We start from the raw sequence: 19,933 nt of genomic DNA, 5'->3' as shown, positions 1-19,933 counted from the left end.
CCTTTGCCTCAAGGGGCAACTACAAAGAATGTATAATTTCTAGTGCCACCCATACAGCTCTGTTAGCTCTGACCAGGCTAATGTATAAGAAGAAAGAGGTGGGTGGTCTGCAGGCTACCCAGTAACATATTGAGTAAAGAACGTAGATATGTTTGTGAACTGGCTGATGAGAGAAATATAGGAGTCAATATTTGTTTTTGGGATCCGAAGACAACTGCTTAAAGTGCTTTCTGCAAATCTAGTGGCAGGTTGCCTGTATTCCCCACAAAATGGCAAAGAAGATTTGGGTGCAGATTTCAGTGTGTCATTAACTGTCAAAGCGCTATGGATTCTAAAGGAACAAAAAATTGTTTTTTTCTGAATAATTTATTGCTTCCCTTGTGAGGTTACTTTGCTGTATGCTGGCCCAGGAAAGGCAGCTTATGCTGAAATATAAAAATGCCAAACCAAACAATTTATTCTAGTTCTGTCTTATGTTCACACTTAATCTGACCACATATTACATTTGCTTCCTCTTAAAAAAAATAGATAGCTTGTGCCCAAATTGTTTATTTTCTCTTTTTTTAGGTTCACTGTGCTTATTTAACTGATCAGATTGTTCTGGGTCTTTTTTTGAACAACCATTTACTCTAAAACATATAATCAAACAAGGAATTTGAAGAGCCGACAATTTTTTGTGTCCAAATTTTCATTTTACTTCCTCTCCAATTGCCAGAGGAAAGCAATCATGTGCTAGGCAGAAGATGAAAGTTTATAATAAATGCCTGTATTTTGAAACCTGTAGGGGATGGGGAAAAGAGTCACTTGGCTTTCACCCAGAACATGTGATAATCAGATTAACACTGAAGTGTATTTTGTGTGTAAATGCATCCAGGGTAGGAATGGGGAAGGACATTGGAGGGTGCACTACAGCAGAAGCCAGCAGTGAAGCATTCCTGGTGGAGGGGAGGAATTTCTTTCAAACCCAGGACTTTGGAGGGGGCAGAGACAGCACTCCATGCACTGAAGCGTAACACTGATTCTGTCCTGCTGCTCTTTGAGGATGTTGCTGTTTGCCATGGGTTTTCTGCTAGTCATCCTTCAGCCGTCCACCGGCCAGTTCCCCAGAGCTTGTGCAAACAGGCAGAGCTTGCTGAGGAAGGAGTGCTGTCCCCCCTGGGATGGAGACGGGTCCCCTTGTGGGGAGCTTTCCAGCAGAGGGTCCTGCCAGAACATCCTTCTCTCTCAGGCTCCTCTGGGCCCACAGTTCCCTTTCTCAGGAGTGGATGACAGAGAGGATTGGCCCTCTGTATTTTACAACCGGACATGTAAATGTGAAGGCAACTTCATGGGATTCAACTGTGGGGAGTGCAAGTTTGGTTTCTCAGGACCCAACTGCACTGAAAGGCGACTGAGAACAAGAAGAAACATCTTCCAGCTCACCACCAGTGAGAAGGACAAGTTTCTTGCCTACCTTAACTTGGCAAAGAACACCCCTAGTCAGGACTATGTTATTGCTACTGGCACATATACTCAGATGAACAATGGCTCCAACCCCATGTTCAGAAGCATCAATGTGTATGACCTTTTTGTGTGGATGCATTATTATGCCTCTCGAGACACACTCTTAGGTGGGTCCAATGTGTGGCAGGACATTGATTTTGCCCACGAAGCCCCTGGTTTTCTACCTTGGCATCGGGTCTTTCTGCTGATATGGGAACGTGAGATGCAGAAGATAACAGGTGATGAGAACTTCACCATCCCCTACTGGGACTGGCGAGATGCAGAGGACTGTGTAGTCTGCACTGACGAGTACATGGGTGGCAGACATCCCACCAACCCTAATTTACTCAGCCCAGCATCTTTTTTCTCTTCATGGCAGGTAAGGACGGGCAAAGGGGAAGGGGAAGAGAAAGGCTGATTGTGCCAGAATTATCCTGCCGACTCTAGGCACTTAAGTGATGTGCACAAGTTGGGAGCTTAGCCATGCTGCATTCCCTTAGACATCCCTGGAGAGAAAGTAAGCACTACCAGAGAGCAAATTAGGATTTATGTGGATTTAATCTTCATTTAGAGCTGTTAATTTGCCTCTTTGTCTTTTCTTTTTCTGACTGTGGGATTTAGGCTGCATAATTAAGAACCTAAAGTTAAGGTGGAAGGAGGAAAGTTATTCCTTTGTGTCCAGACGTGGCCTTTAGCAGGCTAAACAGGCTTGGGTCTGCTGAAGCAGTTAGGTGACAAAAAGCGGGATTTATGTACACAAATTGCTAGAACATAACCATTGCAAGATGGTGACAGAATGATTGGAAATAGAAGCAAAGAGTGTTCAGAGGCTCTACCCCTTTCCAAGAGTTTAAAACTCTCCAGCTAAACTTGTCTGCTTTTAAATTAAAAACCAAACAAACAAAATAAATCTTTAGAGTGCAGAAGAACCAGCTGTGGTTCTTCATCTTCAAAAGATACATAGGAAGTAAACTCTTTTGCTCAGAGGAATTAAGAAGCAAAATCAGTAGGTATTCTCTCCATTTAAAAGCACTGCAAATTAAATCAAGGTAATTTTACATATTTATTTAGGTGATATGTTCTTATATAGCTGAACTATACTGTGCTGTTCTAATACCGAGAGCTTCCAGACCTTTTTTTGTCTCTTGCTCATTACTGCCACATTGCCTAAAACACAGTACGGAGGTCTATTGGCTTCTGTAGGCACACTCCATCATGACAATAGCAACAGTCCCTTCTGGCGCTGAAGCCTATGATTATGTTGGTGTAAATCTGTCTTGGTTCTATTTATTTCTGTAGCAACAGCCCAAATGAAGGTTGGGCAGTTTTAGTGATTTAATGGAAAGTGAAAGAGAGACAAGCTTGAGCAGCTTTCTGATATTCTGGTACTAAAAAACAGCAACTAACTGGGCTGGTTACACTGTATTTAGTCTTGATTTGAGTCCTCTGAACAATACAGGCTGTGAATATACCTGTAAATTCAAACATTCTCATATTCTGTAACAGACCTATTTTAGGACATTCTCGGGCATATATTTTGTAAGTATTCAGTAGTTCTCCCTCAAAGAGGTACTTTTCAGGGACCATTTCTAGAGGATGTTTGCATACAGACACCCTGTTTGGGAAGCTAAAATGGTTTTACTGACATAGACACGGATTATTTGACACCGTTTGTCCTCAGTGCCCAGGAAAGATCCTGGCCACATTTAATTTACCAGTGTAGGCATAGCCATAAAGTAGGTATACTTTACAAGCACATATTTTCATCCATTTTCCAAGATTCTGCTCATTTCTAGCAGTATGAATCTGGATGAACTCTCCTAACTTAATTAGATTGCATTAACAGAATGAAGTGGGTCTGATGCTTTCTGCGCTGAGCTGAACAGAGAGTTATGTGAAAATGGTACAAGTACTAAAGCGGTTTAAATGAAATTAGAATTGCACTGGTTACATATGTCAAGTGGAGCTATCAATATAGTATATTGCATGAGATAACCAAGGTAGTAGGAGGCAGGTAGTATAAAGGAATCCGCAAGCTCCTAGCAGAATTTTCTTAAAAACCTGGAGGGGTCAGATGGTTATGTTTAGCTCATTTTTTCAAAGGTATTATTAATCATATCCAGATTCTTAGAATTTTTCCATCCTGGTAATAAGTACTCAAAAAATTTATGAGTAGTAATGAATATATTTACGAAACAGTCAGGTTTAAAACTTCTAATTTAAGGTAATTTTCCACAAACATATTTGGAAAATAAAAATAATATTTTATGAAACAAGTTGCTTTAACAGATATTTTTGTATAACTTTACTAGGAGCAACAATAAAAATTGTGCTATGTTTAAAACACATTTAGTGTCAGCGTACATATATAAGAGCACCTAAGTCCTTTGCTGAAGTTTTCCAAGTAATTTATGAAAATGGGTGCTTATCCCTTATATTTTTTCAGCCACTTCTGGAAATGCTACACTTCTCTCAAAATTTCAGAAACAGGGCTACAATAACTTTACCTCCAAAGGGTATTAGTCCCCTTTAACATCTTCCATCTATGTATATCTCTGCTGCCTTATGCTGAGAAGGAATGAAAGAGATGGAATAGATGTGCATTTTCAGTCGGTGAGTTTGGGGTGAAGATACAACACAAACTGATATTTCTTTATTAGCTTTGAATCCAAATTTAAACAATTGCTTATGATGGAATAACTTAGTCAATGCAGTTCCTTCAAGTAGCACAAAGTAAGAGACCAGAATCTCACTCCAAAAATTCAAAAAGGGACAAAAATAGCCTTAGCTTGAACCAGAAAACAGCCATAGATTTGATGGAGAATACGCTGATTATCCAAGCTCTAGCTAAAGAGCAAGAGAAAAAAAAATAGGAGGATCCAGAAATGTGAAGGAATTTAGGCTTTTAATAAGCACTCAAAATAAAAAGAGGGCAAGAAAAACCTTTTGAATAACACATGTATAATATGGTGTCCTTTTTTAGAATTTTAAGTCTCTTTCCAAAGCATAACAAAACAATGCGTGTTATGTTAGGACATATTTATAGATTTATTGAAAAAAAAAAGGTAAAGTGCCTATTTGCAGAACAGCATCTCTCTTTTTATAATCCCTAAAGAAAGGAGAAAATACTTTATTCCATTGAAAAGTTGCCATGGCAACATGGATACCCATGAATGCATGCTGAAATTCTTGCTTTTGCCTTACTTTTTCTTCAGCATGCTGCTGTTACCACTCAGCTGAGTGAATTATCTGTCCACATTTTTCTCATGTTTATCATCTAAGTGAAACTTCTGATTCCTGCCTCTGTTTTTACCAGCAGACTATCAGGAATCTTTAGTGTTTTTACTTGTTTGCTTGGCTCATGTTTTAGGGTAGATGGGAAGGATTTTGTCATGTTTTCAGTTACTTGTTTGTGATGATTCAAGTGTTGCATTCAGAATTAGGACTGCATGACACCTACTAATGATTTACCAAATTTTGTAGTTCCACGCTGACATGCTGACACATAGAAAACTATGTGGGAAATGGAGATCTTCCATGACATTTTGAGAGTTTTTTTGTTTTAGTGCCCATTTCTATAATTATTCAAGGTAACGGATTTGCTAAAGAAATAATTGTTATGCCTTGCTTAAATAGCAGTAGGTGAAATTCTCCTCTCCTCTGCACCAGAAATAATTTGGAGAAATAACTGAAGTCAGCGGATCTACAAATGCATAAAAATTTACTTCTCAGTGAAGAAAATAAAGCAGGAGAGCAAAAGTGCTGTTCTAGGTTTGCTATTGTGGCAAGCAGGCTATACCACCAACTTCAGCCTCCCTGTAATCTGTCTCTTCTAAAAGAAGAGTGACCTGAGACAAGTAATTGCATAACATGGAGAGCTGTCTGCTCTCAGATGTGCTGGTGTAAGCCTGCAGCCCATTCTTTGTTGCAAGCACCGAGAATTTCCCTTAGCACTTCACTATGTATCACCCTGCAGAACACTTGCACAAATGCAAAGCTACTACAAAAGGGAAACAAGTTACACAAATACAGAATGGATATAATGCTCCTGAACTAATAATGACAGTACTTTAGATCCATTACCTGAAAATATGACTTCATAAGAAATATAAAATTTAGCTATTCAGACACAGTTATTTAATTCTAAGCACAGTTTATCAGGGAGCTGTATTGCTAGCTGAATAGTCTGAGAGGATCATTTGAAGCACTCTTTTACGTTCACCTTTAAAAACTGCAAGAAAATTTCAGAAATACAAACACCAAATCCAATGTTCTTGATTCTTAAATCAGCCAAAGTTTTACATCCAACTTCTTGTGTATGCCCAAGTATCTCATGAACTCAATGACTTTATTTTTTATTGCAACTTAATAGGTTTTGGTGCCAGCTACAGGCTGGTAAAGTAAAAAACAACAGCCCAAATGGGGTAAGTAACTGTAAAAGAAGAGTTTATCAAGATTGGTCTTCTAATTATATACTTACATGGATTATGAATTTGAGACATTTCCTATTATAAAGAGATAAGTCCCTACATACCACACCTCAGTAGCACGGCCTGAGGGAATTGGGATCTGTGCACAGCAGGGGCAGCCACTCAGGTATTCTCAGCCTCTTTAAGTCACTGTAACCTCAAAGTAATACCCCTTCTTCCATGGGATCACGAGTGGATGACAGCAGAGTTTGGCCTGTTGTTGCCTGGCTGTTGTCTAACACATAGCCATGCTTGCTCCGGAGTTGCATAGCGTAAAAGATAAACATCTTCAGAGGTGTATAAATTAATAGTTAAGGAATTTCATAAAAATTGCATTTTGTTAATAATTCACCAGAAAAGGAAGCCTACCTGTAGAGAGATGTGTCTTTGTGAATTTGCGGTAGACATGGAGACAACACCGCTAACGGTACAGCTTGCAGACAGCCAGAGAGCAGGGAATCACAGCCTGCCAAACCAGAAAGGGTTAATGAATATTTCTGCAGTAATTGCTAATGGAGTTTCCTACTCCACCCCAGCACCACTTTGAGGTGCTGAATGGGGTGTAAGTTACCCCCCAGTTCTGGGCTGTCTTGGAGCTAACAGATGAAACTCTGCCAGCTTTTACTGAAGGCTGAGAAAATACCTTGAAAGCCCTGCATTTGTTTCAGTGCTGTCACTTCAAGTTTGCCTCATCAGCTTTTAGCTTGAGTTTCTAATCTCCTTCAGTTACTGCATACACTGTAACGGTCAGAAAGATAATTAATGACCTTATACTTGCAAAAGATGTTTCTTAGAATTTCTTGAAGCTTTGCTTTCCAAGTTTTCATTCTCTGCCTGTTTTACCTTTCCATTCTTGCTAATATGGAGGAGTACACGAAGAACCAGATATAAATATACACAGGCCCTTAAAAACCTTTTGCTCTGCTATGGATACAGCACCTTTTGAAGTTCTGCCTATAAAAGCAAGCTCCCAAAGTACAGTTTGTTCTGTCGCAAGTTATTTGGGGATTTCCTTACATTTTCCCAGTTTGGTGAGCAAATGGCTTCTGGATGCCATTTAATTAAGATTAGATTATGCCAGGCCCTAATGCAGCCAAAAAAGTAAAAATAAAATGTCTTTACAATTGCCAAACATTTTAAACCCAGTGTGAGGGCTGCACTTTAACGCCATTCCCAAGCAAGGATGTGAGAATAAGAGAAAGGCAATGAATTAGTCCAAAATCTTTTTTGGCCACATAGTGGGGCCCAAGGGTCCAGTTCAGGAGTCTAGATTTCATGTAGGCCAAACAGAGACATCAGGATGTGTCAAAGAGGGCCAGGAAGTGCCCACATCACACCCTTAGGGAGAGCTGGGATGGGCGCCACAGATAAGCAAGTCATGTGGTTGCTCTGGCTGTAGTCTGAATTGATTCTTTTAGGCTATACTAACCTGGAGCATAACACCATGAAAACATGCTGATGTAGTTTCTGGATGGGGGCAGTCTCCTTCCTGGTGGGCTCAGAAGAGGAGCAGAGCAAGGGACCAGCTCTAAAAGAAGCTGAGGTGCAGATTAACCCTTTGTCTGGATGTACTTCCCCAGCAAACTAAGGAACTTCAGATCACTTTGCAAGTGAGCAGCTATTTCAATAATGTAGAAAATCACCTTTTTCCAAATAACAAGGTATATATTACCTGTGCTATATGTCTCTCTGAGTGCAGATCTAATAAGTCTAAAGCAACCAAAAAGAATTTGTCACTAAAACCCCCAAAGCTTTGAATTTAAAAATAGCGAACAAAGGACTGAACACTGCTGAAGACTCCTGTAATATAATTCGCTTTATTTGGGCACAGGGGCTAGTCTGTGCAAGCAGCTGCAAACTAATAGAGAAAAGGGTTTCCCATTTGTGAAAAGGTGCGAGACAGCAGCAACGCTTCCACACACGTACAGTCTGTTTTCTAAGAAACGATACAAAGAGCTGTGCTAAAGCTCTCAACTGCAGTGCACAGAGGGATTTTTTTGCTAGGGGCTACAAGGCCCAGGAGTGATGCTGCGTATTCTGGACTGCCATCTACTGGCACTTGCTCTGCTAACTACTTACATAAGATTTTCCTCAGAGTATCTTCCTAACAATTTCCCTGGAGCCAGTGAATTTATGCATGCAGTCTGAATATGAGGCTTTGTCCAGGGTAAACGGAGAAATTTGCTCAGGACTATTCTGAAAGGGAACAAAAAATCCTGTGTTAAAACAGCATGTTTCTAGTAGAAAGTCCTCCGTCTGAACGAAGAGAAGGCAATGATGTGACCCATTTTGTGTGTGCTTTGTGAAGATTACATCCAGAAAGAACCATTTAACTGACCTATGTTCTCTTACTACTCACACATCACATGATTGATAAAACAGCAAATTATAGTTTCAGGGTAGACTCATAGTTAAATTTACCTAAGCTATACCTTTCTGGAAAAACATCCTGACTAATTTTATAACCAGACTTAAATTTTCAGTTCAAAACAAATAGCAAAAGGTCACGGGCTTACCTGTGACCTGTGAAGGTCATTGGTGCCCGTTATGTTGACATTTCTTGACCATGAGTTACCAGACACCTTATAGCATCTGGCTTCTGTTTAGGATGAATTCTGTTACTCAGACAGTTAATGAGGGTTACTCTGAGACATAAAAGTAAAAACCAAAATCAGCACTCTAACCATTTATAAGCCTCATAACATTAACAGATACATTAAATCCCACTGAAATGGATAAGCAGAATGAAGGGGAAATGTTCCTTTGTTTAGATATATTTGAGCTCATGCTTGAAGATTTCCTGTCTAAATATCTGAAAAGCCGGTCTTGAAGGCAGCATGTGATTCCTCTTTAGGACCCAGTGGGGATATATGCCCAGGTCAGTGGGGTGGGTGTGAAAAGATAGGACGTGGCAGGGCACAGAAGCCAGAAGGTATGGACCTAGATAAGGTCCATAGGAAACAGAGCTAAACAGAAAATCCACGCGTGAGCCAAGTGCCAACTGGGAAATGGGTTGAGCTTCACCAGCCAAGACACACTTGCCTTCTTCACTAATGCACTTCTAGAGATGTAGGATTGTGCATTTTTATAAACAAATTACTAGAACATCTCCATCAGCCTGAATCATCCCCCTATTTCCCTTCTAACAGGAATAAACTCTCTCAGCAACGCAAAACCATCAGAAAAACAGCACCGTAGCTACCCTTTGTGTTTATAACTGTAGGTCTTTCCCTGTCTCTGCCTCTCCCTTCTTGGTGGAGATTCTTAAAAGAGACTTCTTGGAGGCACAGTGCTGACTTCAGTCCCTCTCAATACTGACCCACTTGGTGAGCTTCTGGGGGGAATGTGCACATGAAACTCTGCTGTAAAACTATCTACAGCCTCCAAGGGCACCTTAGTAGTTTTAACAGACTAGGGTGGATTTCAGCTAACAGAGCAGTCTCTAAGGATAAATTTATCTGATAAGCTTTCTTATCTCCTCAAAAAAAAGATGAGAATAATTTATTCATAAGATTCGTATTCATAGGAAACTTATCATTTAAGAACTCCAGATTGTTAAGAAATCTAGGTTATGTCACCATCTCCATCATACATTTTCTGTGAATTTGTGGTCAGATCACTTAGAAAAGGATTCATCTCATCTCCTTCCACTCTTTAAAAAGTTAGGCAGCAAAGCAACTTGCCTCTGGCTCTGTCTTTAGCCACTTCAGAGGCACATCCATGCCTCCAGGGTGTGATTCATCCCACCCTAATGCAGAAGCAGAGCATTAAGTTGAACACACTTAATTTTATTTCCCTGGCTAACTGCAGTCCAGAGACAGTTTCTGCATTGATTCTTTTTGTACATTTTATTTCATTGACTTAGTCAATGGAGAGAGTTAGGCACCTCTAGAGGTAAGGTCATCTCACCTACCAGACATCTGGCATAGGAGGGCTGGATCACGCTCTGGAGGTACCTCTCTCTGTTGACTGCAGAGGTTGTCCTAAAGTGTTGCTTCAGTCTGGCAATTTGTACACAGCTAGTGCTGGTGAAATTTATCTCCCTCTTGCTTCCGTCACTAACAGAGAATCTCATGTTCTTCCATCCCATTCACAGCAGATGCGATCACTTTCACTCACCTTCTCATTCATTGTTTCGGTCCATGAAATAGAAGTACACCTCCAGGATGAAAGAAGCCTAGAGTCAGTGTTATGTGCTTTCTCCTCTATGATGTCTCACTCAATAATGAGACCTGTTCTTTCTCCACACACAGTTCTCATTAACCACATTGATTACCTGCTGAGCACAGAGTCCTATATTTTGAAGGGATCCCTGGTGATTTGGAGTTTTATTTGTTTTGGTGAGATTTTCAGAAGAAAAGCAAAACAATACACAGCAGTTTTCGTTCAGAGCCTCAGCCTCACCTGAAGGGGATACAAAACAGCTTCTGGGAGTTTTGACCCACTGTGGCTCTGTTTATTTTTCATAGACCCATCAGTACACACCCACCAAACCCTCTAGGCTGATCTTCCACCCCTTGTCATTGTATCATTACATTTTTCTCCATCCTTCATCCTGACTCCAAGTTACTGAATATAACGTAGAAATATTAGCTAGCACTTGTGCTAACTCTCTGTAGATTTATTGTGCCAAAATATGAAGAAAATTCTTCCCTCTCATTCTGATCACTGGCCAAGCAGGTGATGCACGGAGACCTACTATAAAAGCTCATGGTCACCAGAGGACCCACGTCCTTAGGTAAGAAATAAGTTATTGTGGCTTAAAAAGATATTGAACAGCACCTTAGTGACACTGAGAGTCTGTGTTGGCACTTTTAACCCATGGCAATGGGAAGGTGCTTGACTCAGCCAAAATCAGCTGACTATCACTGGAAGTTACATTGAACTACATTGCTCTTCCAGGGGTCTCAAACTGGACTGGCAGCTTCCACAGATCATCTGACAAATAACAACTTGTTATGCCATGGTAACTGGACTTTGCCTGTGAAACCAGAACATTTATATAAACGATACTGGATTTTGACAGTATTTAATATCTGTATCCATTTCTCTCTATTTAAGGTCCCTTTCCCAATACCCGTCACTACGGTAGCTCAGCTGGTGATGTAAGTTCATCCCCACAACATTCCTCTGAAGTAGGGCAACATCTTTTCCAATTTGGTACATATAGCATCACCAAGACATAGTAAAACTAAGCACCCATTTAGTTTGGCAAAACACAAACAAATATTTTCAGAATAAAAGATTTTTTTTTCATATTCCAAATCAACAATTCCCACTCTTACTGTGTGTGGAGAAAAAAAATCTACATTTAAGGCTTTTTTCAATACTCTGCTGAAGCCAAAGAGCCTCCATTTAGCAACTGCAGCAGCAGATTGAACTCTGTTTGTGTCCTGCTGCATTGGTAGGTAACACTAAATTTAGCCTCAGCGAGTTTTCAAAGGTACAAATGAGAATTGATGCCTTAGTCCACATAGGTAGTTTCAGATACAGACTAGTGTATTATTTCAAAATATGCACGGTATTAGAGGGGTGTCTGCTATGAAACAAGCCAACTCATATTAAAATCATACATAGAAAACTGAAAAATTAATACATATTTATGCAACAGACATCACATTGTACATTCTCTTTGCTCCTTTAAAAAAATTCATTGAAGTACCTCTTTTGTTTACTTTTATTTTTTGCAGTTGCAACTCTGCTAATAGAAAGTGTTTTATACAGGTAATTTGTACTCGGTCTGAAGAGTACAACAGCCAACAGGCTTTATGCAACGCCACAGGTGAGGGGCCTATACTGCGAAATCCTGGGAACAACGATAAATCAAGGACCCCAAGGCTCCCATCCTCAGCTGAAGTTGAATTTTGTCTGTCACTGACTCAGTATGAATCTGGATCCATGGATAAAATGGCCAATTACAGCTTCCGAAACACTTTGGAAGGTAACGTGTTTTATTCTATTATGCCATTTGCATCTGTAAATTGATTCTTCCTGGGGTTAGAGTCTTTAAACTCTGGGCAGTTTGAGCTGACTCAATGAAGCACCACTCAAAAAAAAAAATATTCCGGAATAAAAACAGACAGAAAGAACCATGTTAAAGGCATTTGAAAAGAAAATAGAAACTATAGATTAGGTCAGACCCTAAATCCATCTGTTGGGACATATTGTCTCCTGCTGCAGTCAGCACCAGGCACAGCAAAGAAATGTAGCACTGCATAAAAGGAGATCATCTAATAATCTGCTTACACATGATCATAACCTTGTCCATGTGGGCTACAGGTTTGCTCTGGAATCCACTGTCTTCCAGAGGCCGTGCTGGACTACAAGGGTGAAAGGCAGTGCTACCAGTTGGCATGTTATGTCTACATCGTGCCACTGTGAACTCCATAGCAGACTTCTCCCCAAACTCTAAGGATTAGGGATTAAGTTATAGCTCAGAAATGACCCTTAGTATGATTTCCAAAATAATTTATTTATTTACCTTAATTTTCTAACTATTCAACCTGTTTTGAATGTTCCTAATTTGCTAGTAAACAAGGGTTCTTTGCTAAAAGGAATAGTTAGTCTTAACTGTCCATCCACCCAATTTTTTTGAATTTTGCTAAATTGCTAATAAACAAGGATAGCACTTTATATATTTATAAATAAAGATTGCTACAGTATCATATATCAGATGAACCAAATATTATCTACTTTTGATGTCGCAGAGAGGCTTGCTTGCAAGGAACTGTGCAGGGGCAAAACCAATGCAATATAGGAGTTGGTGTGAGGATACGAAAGCAAAGCTTTTAGTATGTTCAGTGTTACTCTTAATGCAGTGTGGAATGCCATAAAGCTTTCTGGGGGGGGGGGGGGGGGTGGGCGGGGGAAGTCAACCTGATTCTGCTCTAAGAACAGTAAAAAATGTGGAGCCTGCTGAAGCCAAGAGAGAATCCAGACATTAATTAACTCCAGCTCTGGACATAGCTGTGCTTTCTACCTTGGGTTTGGGAAAGAAAAAGGTGACATAACTGAGTAGAGGTTTGTTCACATTTTTCTCCATGAAGTATGTGAATAGATGCAAAGGGTGGAATAGTAGGAGTAGAGAAAAGGGAATTAAAGGAAACAAGTAAAGAAATAATGAGGATCTACCATCATGCTGCTAGTATTGCAAATGAAAGCAAGGGCACAGCCTATGAAAGTTATGCAGAGCTATATACAGTCAAAATGAAAGTTATGCAGAGAGAAGTCAGTCAAAATGGACCACTCACTCACAAAGCACAAATTTCAGCATCCTGACTGCTCATTAAATAACAAGAATTCATGAATACTTGCAGAAAAAGGGCAAAACCTGTTTTTTGTCCATGCTAACTCTAAATTGAAAGCTAAACAGAGCCATAGATCAAGTATACCTCTTTGATACAAATGGATACATTTTCCTATTGAAAATGACAGCAGCTATTTGAAAAGAAGAGATAACATAGATGTTCAACAGAATTGCACAATGGTCAGGAAAGCACCTACAGTTCCCGAAGAGCATGGGAGAAGTTGTTTTATCTCTAAAATCATAATCAGCGTTTTGTCTGATTAATTTATTGAACGCTTTCTCTACTTCTGTCGCTTTGTCACATTAATTTCATGGCTAGCAAGCACAGTCATGCCTGGTCTTTGTTAATATCATAGTGTCATGTGCCAATCACACCTGAAGAGGGTCATGCTTTAATCTGAATAATGGCAATGTCACTACACGTGAAAAGAGTTCTTCCAGATCAGATTTTCCTCCAAGTGCGTTCTTTTGTTCTGTGTAACAACCCTTCAGAATCTGAATAGTGTTCATATTTCTCCTAGCTGAGGTTATGAAGCTCCAGCTCAACACTGTGGTCATTTGGAGCCCTCCAAATGCTACATGAGGCATGTCATTGTTGCCGCCAATAGGGTCTAATGGGTTTCATGTGATTTAGATAGTCCTTCCAATAGTCTGGGGAAAAACCTCCATGTTCTCGAGGATGTATGCAAGTCAGATATGATTCAGAAGACACACACCTTAAGTAGCTACAGAAGCAGCATATATTATCTTGGTCATAGTGCTGCATGGCTTCTGGATGCATCCAGTTAGCTCTATGCAGGGACAAAGCATGCCTGTTTTATCAGTCCATCCAGATGTGCCCTCCCTGACACACCCCGTAACCCTTTCAGAGCATCTGTAGAACCCCTCATATGTGATTTGAAAAGGGAAGAAAAGAGGTTGAGCAGCTCTTTCTCTCCTGGCAGTGAGGACCTTTGCGAGTCCTTGGACCCAAGGGGAGGGAGCCTGGGAATCTGTAGCACAGTGAGGAAAAGCTCACTAGGGTAAGACTGAGGCAACTAATATCCCCTCCTTAGAAGCTCTGTAGACATGAAACCAAAAAACCCCAAACAACCTAACATTAGATCCTGCCTATTCCAGGGGAAATCCTGTTAAGAAAGTGACCATGTTTGCTCATAGTCCAAATCCCAGGGCAATTACCAGAGCCTATATTGTTGTCTAACTTTTATAGCCTAGCTAAAGGAGATCTACAGTGCCAAGAGCAGATATGGAAGAGAGTAAAGGCCAAAAGAGTGATGTTACATTTCTTTCCATAAGAACATTTCATTATAGCCAGAGATCACTGGAGTGAAGCTGTGTCCAGAGTATTCCATGATAAGAGGCTCTTTTGGTGATGAGTCTGTCTGAGTGAGGGCCAGGTGTGGCTCACTAGGCATTTATCTATATTATCATGGAGATGGAGCTTATTCCATCAGACATAGTGTTATTCTGAGACAGCTTTTTACTTTTTTTTTTCTTTGAGGATATTTTATTTTTTAACCTGAATTATTTCAACACTCAACTTTACACTGCAGGACCACAAACGTTTCTGTCAACTAACTTATTTAGCTAACAAGATAGTAAACTGCAATGCAAAGCCAAGAATACATGGCTAATGTTGAAAAATATTGTGGAAATGTTTTAAATTAGTTTTACTGTAAAAAAATATATTATACTGTGTTAGCTTCTTTCTTACAAATGGCCTTCTTAGGTTTTGTTGTGTACAGATGCCAATCTTAAATTGCCAGCTTACATTTATTGTGCTAGTGCCTACTTCTGTGTGATGGCATTCTTACAAACCTGCTAACACTCTAACATGTACTTTTCTAAGCAAAAAGCTTTTCAGTTCTTCTTTACACAAGTTTGTGCCAATACACTTAAGGACAAATTTTAGATCAAAAAAAAATCCGAAGTAAGTCCATTGACTTTACTGGAGTTACTCTAGACTTACAAAAGATGACCAGAATGAAGCCAGTGACTGTAGTTGAGCGCCTCCTGATTTCCACCAATGTGAGATTTACTCCTCAGTTTTAGTGCTGTAATGGAAAACACCTGTGTTCACTGATCATGTAAAAGAACCACTTCTGGGCAAAATTTTGTGCTCTTCCATGCTTGAGTGAAATTCCTTTTTACCTTTTGAAGGTGTAGGTATCAGCATCATTATAAGCAGATGCCAACAGTGCAGTCTGAATCTGTGTTTGACTGATAGAAAATGCTGCTATAGAGACAGAAATTATGTCACTGAACAGTAACAGCCATAAACACCAATGGTCAATATTAGCCAATAAAGCAACAGACCCCTGAGGCTGAGCACACAGGTTGCCCTCTCACTCTGGGACAGGCCAGTTTCTGCTCTGACTGAAAAACATGTTAAAACCAGTTTTCAGGTTGCCCCTTGAAGTGGAAGCAATTAATTTAAGTAGGATTTGGTGAATCATGGCCCTAACTGGGGAACGCTGTTGACTTCATTGAACACTTCATATATACAAGAGAACAAAAAATCGGTCTAGTTTATAAGCAGCAGCTGAGATCAGAAAGGGATTAGCTGCTTGCAAGTAAAATAGTTGGGTTTGTTCTTTGTGCAGCTTAGTTTTGGTGTGACACCTTGAATGCTACCTCCTAGGAATAAAGAGATGGCTGAAAAACTTGTAGTTTTTTTCTTTATGAGCAAATTCCACATTTAAAATTATTTTATTCATGACAACTTCAAATGAAAATCAGTGCCTTCTAAGTTTTGCAGAAAGTGACAAAAGAACGTTTTAAAAAAACCTAAAACTCTATTTCACTTTCCTTATTCATGAATTAACTCATGACACGTGGTGTCAAGTCAAGCCATGTCATAGCATTCCACTGTCTGTCACAATTATGTATCGTTAGTGCTGTTCTGTCATGAAATAATAGAATAAAACATCAAACACTTCAAAAAGTAATTTCATTTTAATAGGACATTTTCCTTTTTTTTCTGAGAGATTTTCATCTGGAAAACTTCTCAGTATTTTCATGGTGATCCATATAGCTAATGAAAAATGGTTTCTCAAAATGAAGTTTGCTAACAGAAAACTTCTAATTAAAAAAGTTTTATTCTGTAGCCAACAACCCTCAACCAGCTTAAACTCTCAATCTCTGGGTAAATTTATGCTGCACATTGAGAAAGTGCTGTGAAGAAGCAGAGGGTCATTACCAGAGAACTATAAAGACTGTTCAGCCCAGACCACAGTGAAGCTATCCAAGAGTTCTTTTAAGAAAAAAACTAGATGGTGACATGGTCTAAATCAGATAATCGCAAACTTTCATTTACTACAGCCCCCTAGGCCAAATTCTACAGATCTTGCAGCTACCTCACTGTAGAGGGATTACAGCAATAACATTGCTTGAGAAAATATGTAAGATTTAACCCTGAAAAATTTCCTGTGAGATTGCCAATGGCAGGAAAACTCCATGAACATAAGCCAGAAGAACAACACTAACTTCAAAGACCAGCAAGGATATGGCCTTAAAATTCTTATATCTTCCTTCCTGTTATGAAGTAAATGCATCCACCTGACTTGAACTACTCTAAAATGTGAAATCCTTATTAAAGAAAAAATCATCCTCAGGGACAGTGCGTATAAGTATATCAGCCAGCTGGACTCAGAATCATAGAGTCATTTAGGCTGGAAAAGGCTCTTAAGATCATTGAGTCCAAGTGTAAACCTAACACTGACAAGTCCACCACTAAAACCATGGCCCTAAGTGACACATCTACAGCTCTTTTAAATACCTTCAGGGATGGAGACTCAACCACTTCCCTGGGCAGCCTCTTCCAGTGCTTGGCAACCCTTTCAATTAAGAAACTTTTCCTAATATCCGATCTAAACCTCCCCTGACACAGCTTGAGGTCATTTCATCCTGTCCTATCACTTGTTACCTGGGAGAAGAGACCAGCACCCACCTCACTACAACCTCCTTTCTGGTGGTTGTAGAGAGCGATAAGGTCTCCCCTCAGCCTCCTCTTCTCCAGGCTAAACAATACAAGTTCCCTCAGATGCTTCTCAGAAGACTTGTTCTCCAGGTCCTTCACCAGTTTTGTTGACCTTCTCTGGACACGCTCCACACCTCAATGTCCTTCTTGTACTGAGGGGCCCAAAACTGAACACAGAATACTCGAGGTGCGGCCTCACCAGTGCCAAGTACAGGGGCACCATCCCTGCCCTGCTCCTGCTGGACACACTATTCCTGATACAAGGCCAGACGCTGTTGGCCTCCTTGCCCACCTGGGCACACTGCCGGCTCATGCTCAGCCAGCTGGCAGCCAGCACCCCCAGGTCCTTCTCCACCAGGCAGCTTTCCAGCCTCTCTTCCCCAAGCCTGCAGAGTTGCCTGGGGTTGGTGTGACCAAAGTGCAGGACCCAGCCCTTAACCTTGTTAAACCTCATAGAATTGGCCTCGGCCCATCCACCCAGCCTGTCCAAGTCCCTCTGCAGAGCCTTCCTACTTCAAGCAGATCAACACTCCTGCCCAACTTGGGGTCGTCTGCAAACTTACTGAGGGCGCACTTGATCCCCTGCAGGATGCACTCGATCCCCTCAACATGCAACATACAAAGCAGGATTTGACCTTTACAGTCCATGCTGTCCTAATCACTGGCTTAGAAAGTCATACAAAGATATATTTTTTTTTTAAGAAAAACAGTTTCGCAGTTAAAAAACACCTGCAAAATTGTTATGTATAGCTCAATGATGTTAGGGATACCACACATCTTAAGCAGTCCACTAACATAATCAGAAGGGATAGGACTGTTGGAATGGTTCCTCATTCCTGTATCACTGAACACTGCTAATGCTCTCCAAGCTCTGCATACCTTCTGCTAAGTGTCCTTACAGGGCTTCAGTCAATGGCAAATGCGCAACTAAGGAAAACACAGCCTGCTTTCAGTATATAAAGCTCTGCACTTGACTGATTGTACGTGGGCTTCTGTGGTCTCCATTATTAGATTGTAAAATCCACAGTTAATATAATTAAATACTCTATTAAAAGACATACACCTGACCCAACTTCGTGTTCAATGAGAACCACCTATATATCATCCTATAAACTGTCAAGCAGCTTTAATTGTGAGTGGCATCTTTAGCTGCTCCTATAATAAACTTTGGACTAAATATCCATCTGATTTAATTTGACCTGGATCCAGTGAAGCTACTGCAAATCCACTGAATCACTGTAGCTGATTTACAGTGCTATCAGAAGCAGCAGCATTAGGTCTATGATCTTTTAAAAATGTGATTTTTGTTGTCATTGAAATCACTGGTAAAAATTCCATTCACTTCAGTGATGTATGTCTCAATGGCTATTTCTAATGTACCATAATTAAATGGGGGTTTAAAAGGATGTCTGGATGCTACAGCTTCCTATAGTGGCCAGATGATTTAAGAGCTCCTTGCCAATGGGAACAGCCCTTCTTCTCTATGCAAGCTCTTCCATCCAGCAGTCAATTTCTCTCCCTCTTTGTTTGGTACCAATACTGGTTCTCATCGTATCCTTGCATGAGATACTGTGTCTCAGTAGCCTGAAAAAACCCCGAGATCCCGAAGTCCAGGGTAGTTTTCTGACAGATTAGTGAGTTAAATCAGTTCACAGAAGGACTGACAAGCGCTTCAGTTAATGCATGGGAAGGCACAGCATGGGGCGAGGCAGGTGGGGAAAGTGGAGTCCCCCTATCTAGAAGCAGGGAGCTCTTATTTCAGGTCACTGCAGTTGTAGATCTGTAGCCTTACATTTTCTGTAGAGGTGATTTTACTGCAGCCAATGCAGTGAAGTTTCCTGTACTCTGAAAAAATTCTCATGTTTCCACATATTCTTTTGAATTCATTCTACCCAATTTAATATTATCCTGAACACCTGGTTTTCCTGAAGTCTTTTAAAAGTCTGAGGGAAAAGAATAAGACCCAGGCTAATAAAATAAAGTGACACCACATTGTGGTTTTATTCCTGCTAACTTTACAACTTATATGGAGTTTCCATAACAAGAAATCAGATATTAGAGCTTGCCATGCACATGATTAAACATGGTACCAATTTTGACACTGACAGAATGTACCCCAGTTAACTGGGAGCTGGAGGGTGAGGTTGCTAAAGCTCTCCCAGTTAGAGAGGTTTTGATTATTAAGATTAATTGCTTGTGTGCAGATGTTCCATGAGAAGTTGTGCAGAGCCAAAGTAACTATTCTGTATATTTTTTAATGAATTATTAGATCAAGTGTTTGCAATGCATTTAGGAATTTTAAGTATCCCAAGTCCGACACAGAACAGCTAGCCTTTGGTGTAAGTCTATCTTAAACATACTTCTGTTTATAAGTGAATAAATATAAGTGGAAGTGTTACTTCAGAAAAATATACAGACGGAGCATTTTCATTTAATATTCACTTAAATTTCCTAGTATTGCTACATCAACTGATCCCAATGATCACCCGCTGTGGCCATCAACAAAGAGGACAAAATTGTTGCCATCAGTTCCTGTAAGTTCTGGTCAGACTGTCGATGCACATCATTCATCATAGCACATTTGGTAATATTTTATTCTGCTGTTTCACCTGAGTGAACTCTAGGTGACACAGAATTCACCATGAGGCAAATTTCTGTGGGCAAGTTTTTTCCTTTGAGCACTTCTGCCCATTGTTG

The 19,933-nt window shown here is 40.2% G+C and overlaps 1 protein-coding gene across 1 annotated transcript in view; it reads left to right on the top strand.

Moving 5' to 3' along the window:
* Window positions 1-1,042: 1,042 nt before the first annotated feature.
* The window catches only part of TYR (tyrosinase), a 51,719-nt gene continuing 32,828 nt past the window's right edge, over window positions 1,043-19,933 (top strand). Inside the window, exons 1-2 of the mRNA XM_009510902.2 lie at window positions 1,043-1,861; window positions 11,676-11,892. Coding sequence (XP_009509197.2) covers window positions 1,043-1,861; window positions 11,676-11,892 — 1,036 coding nt within the window. The remainder of the gene's footprint in view (window positions 1,862-11,675; window positions 11,893-19,933) is intronic.

Source organism: Phalacrocorax carbo, chromosome 1 (assembly GCF_963921805.1).
Source record: "Phalacrocorax carbo chromosome 1, bPhaCar2.1, whole genome shotgun sequence".
Taxonomy (NCBI): Eukaryota; Metazoa; Chordata; class Aves; order Suliformes; family Phalacrocoracidae; genus Phalacrocorax; species Phalacrocorax carbo.
This window is presented reverse-complemented; position numbering and strand designations above follow the sequence as displayed.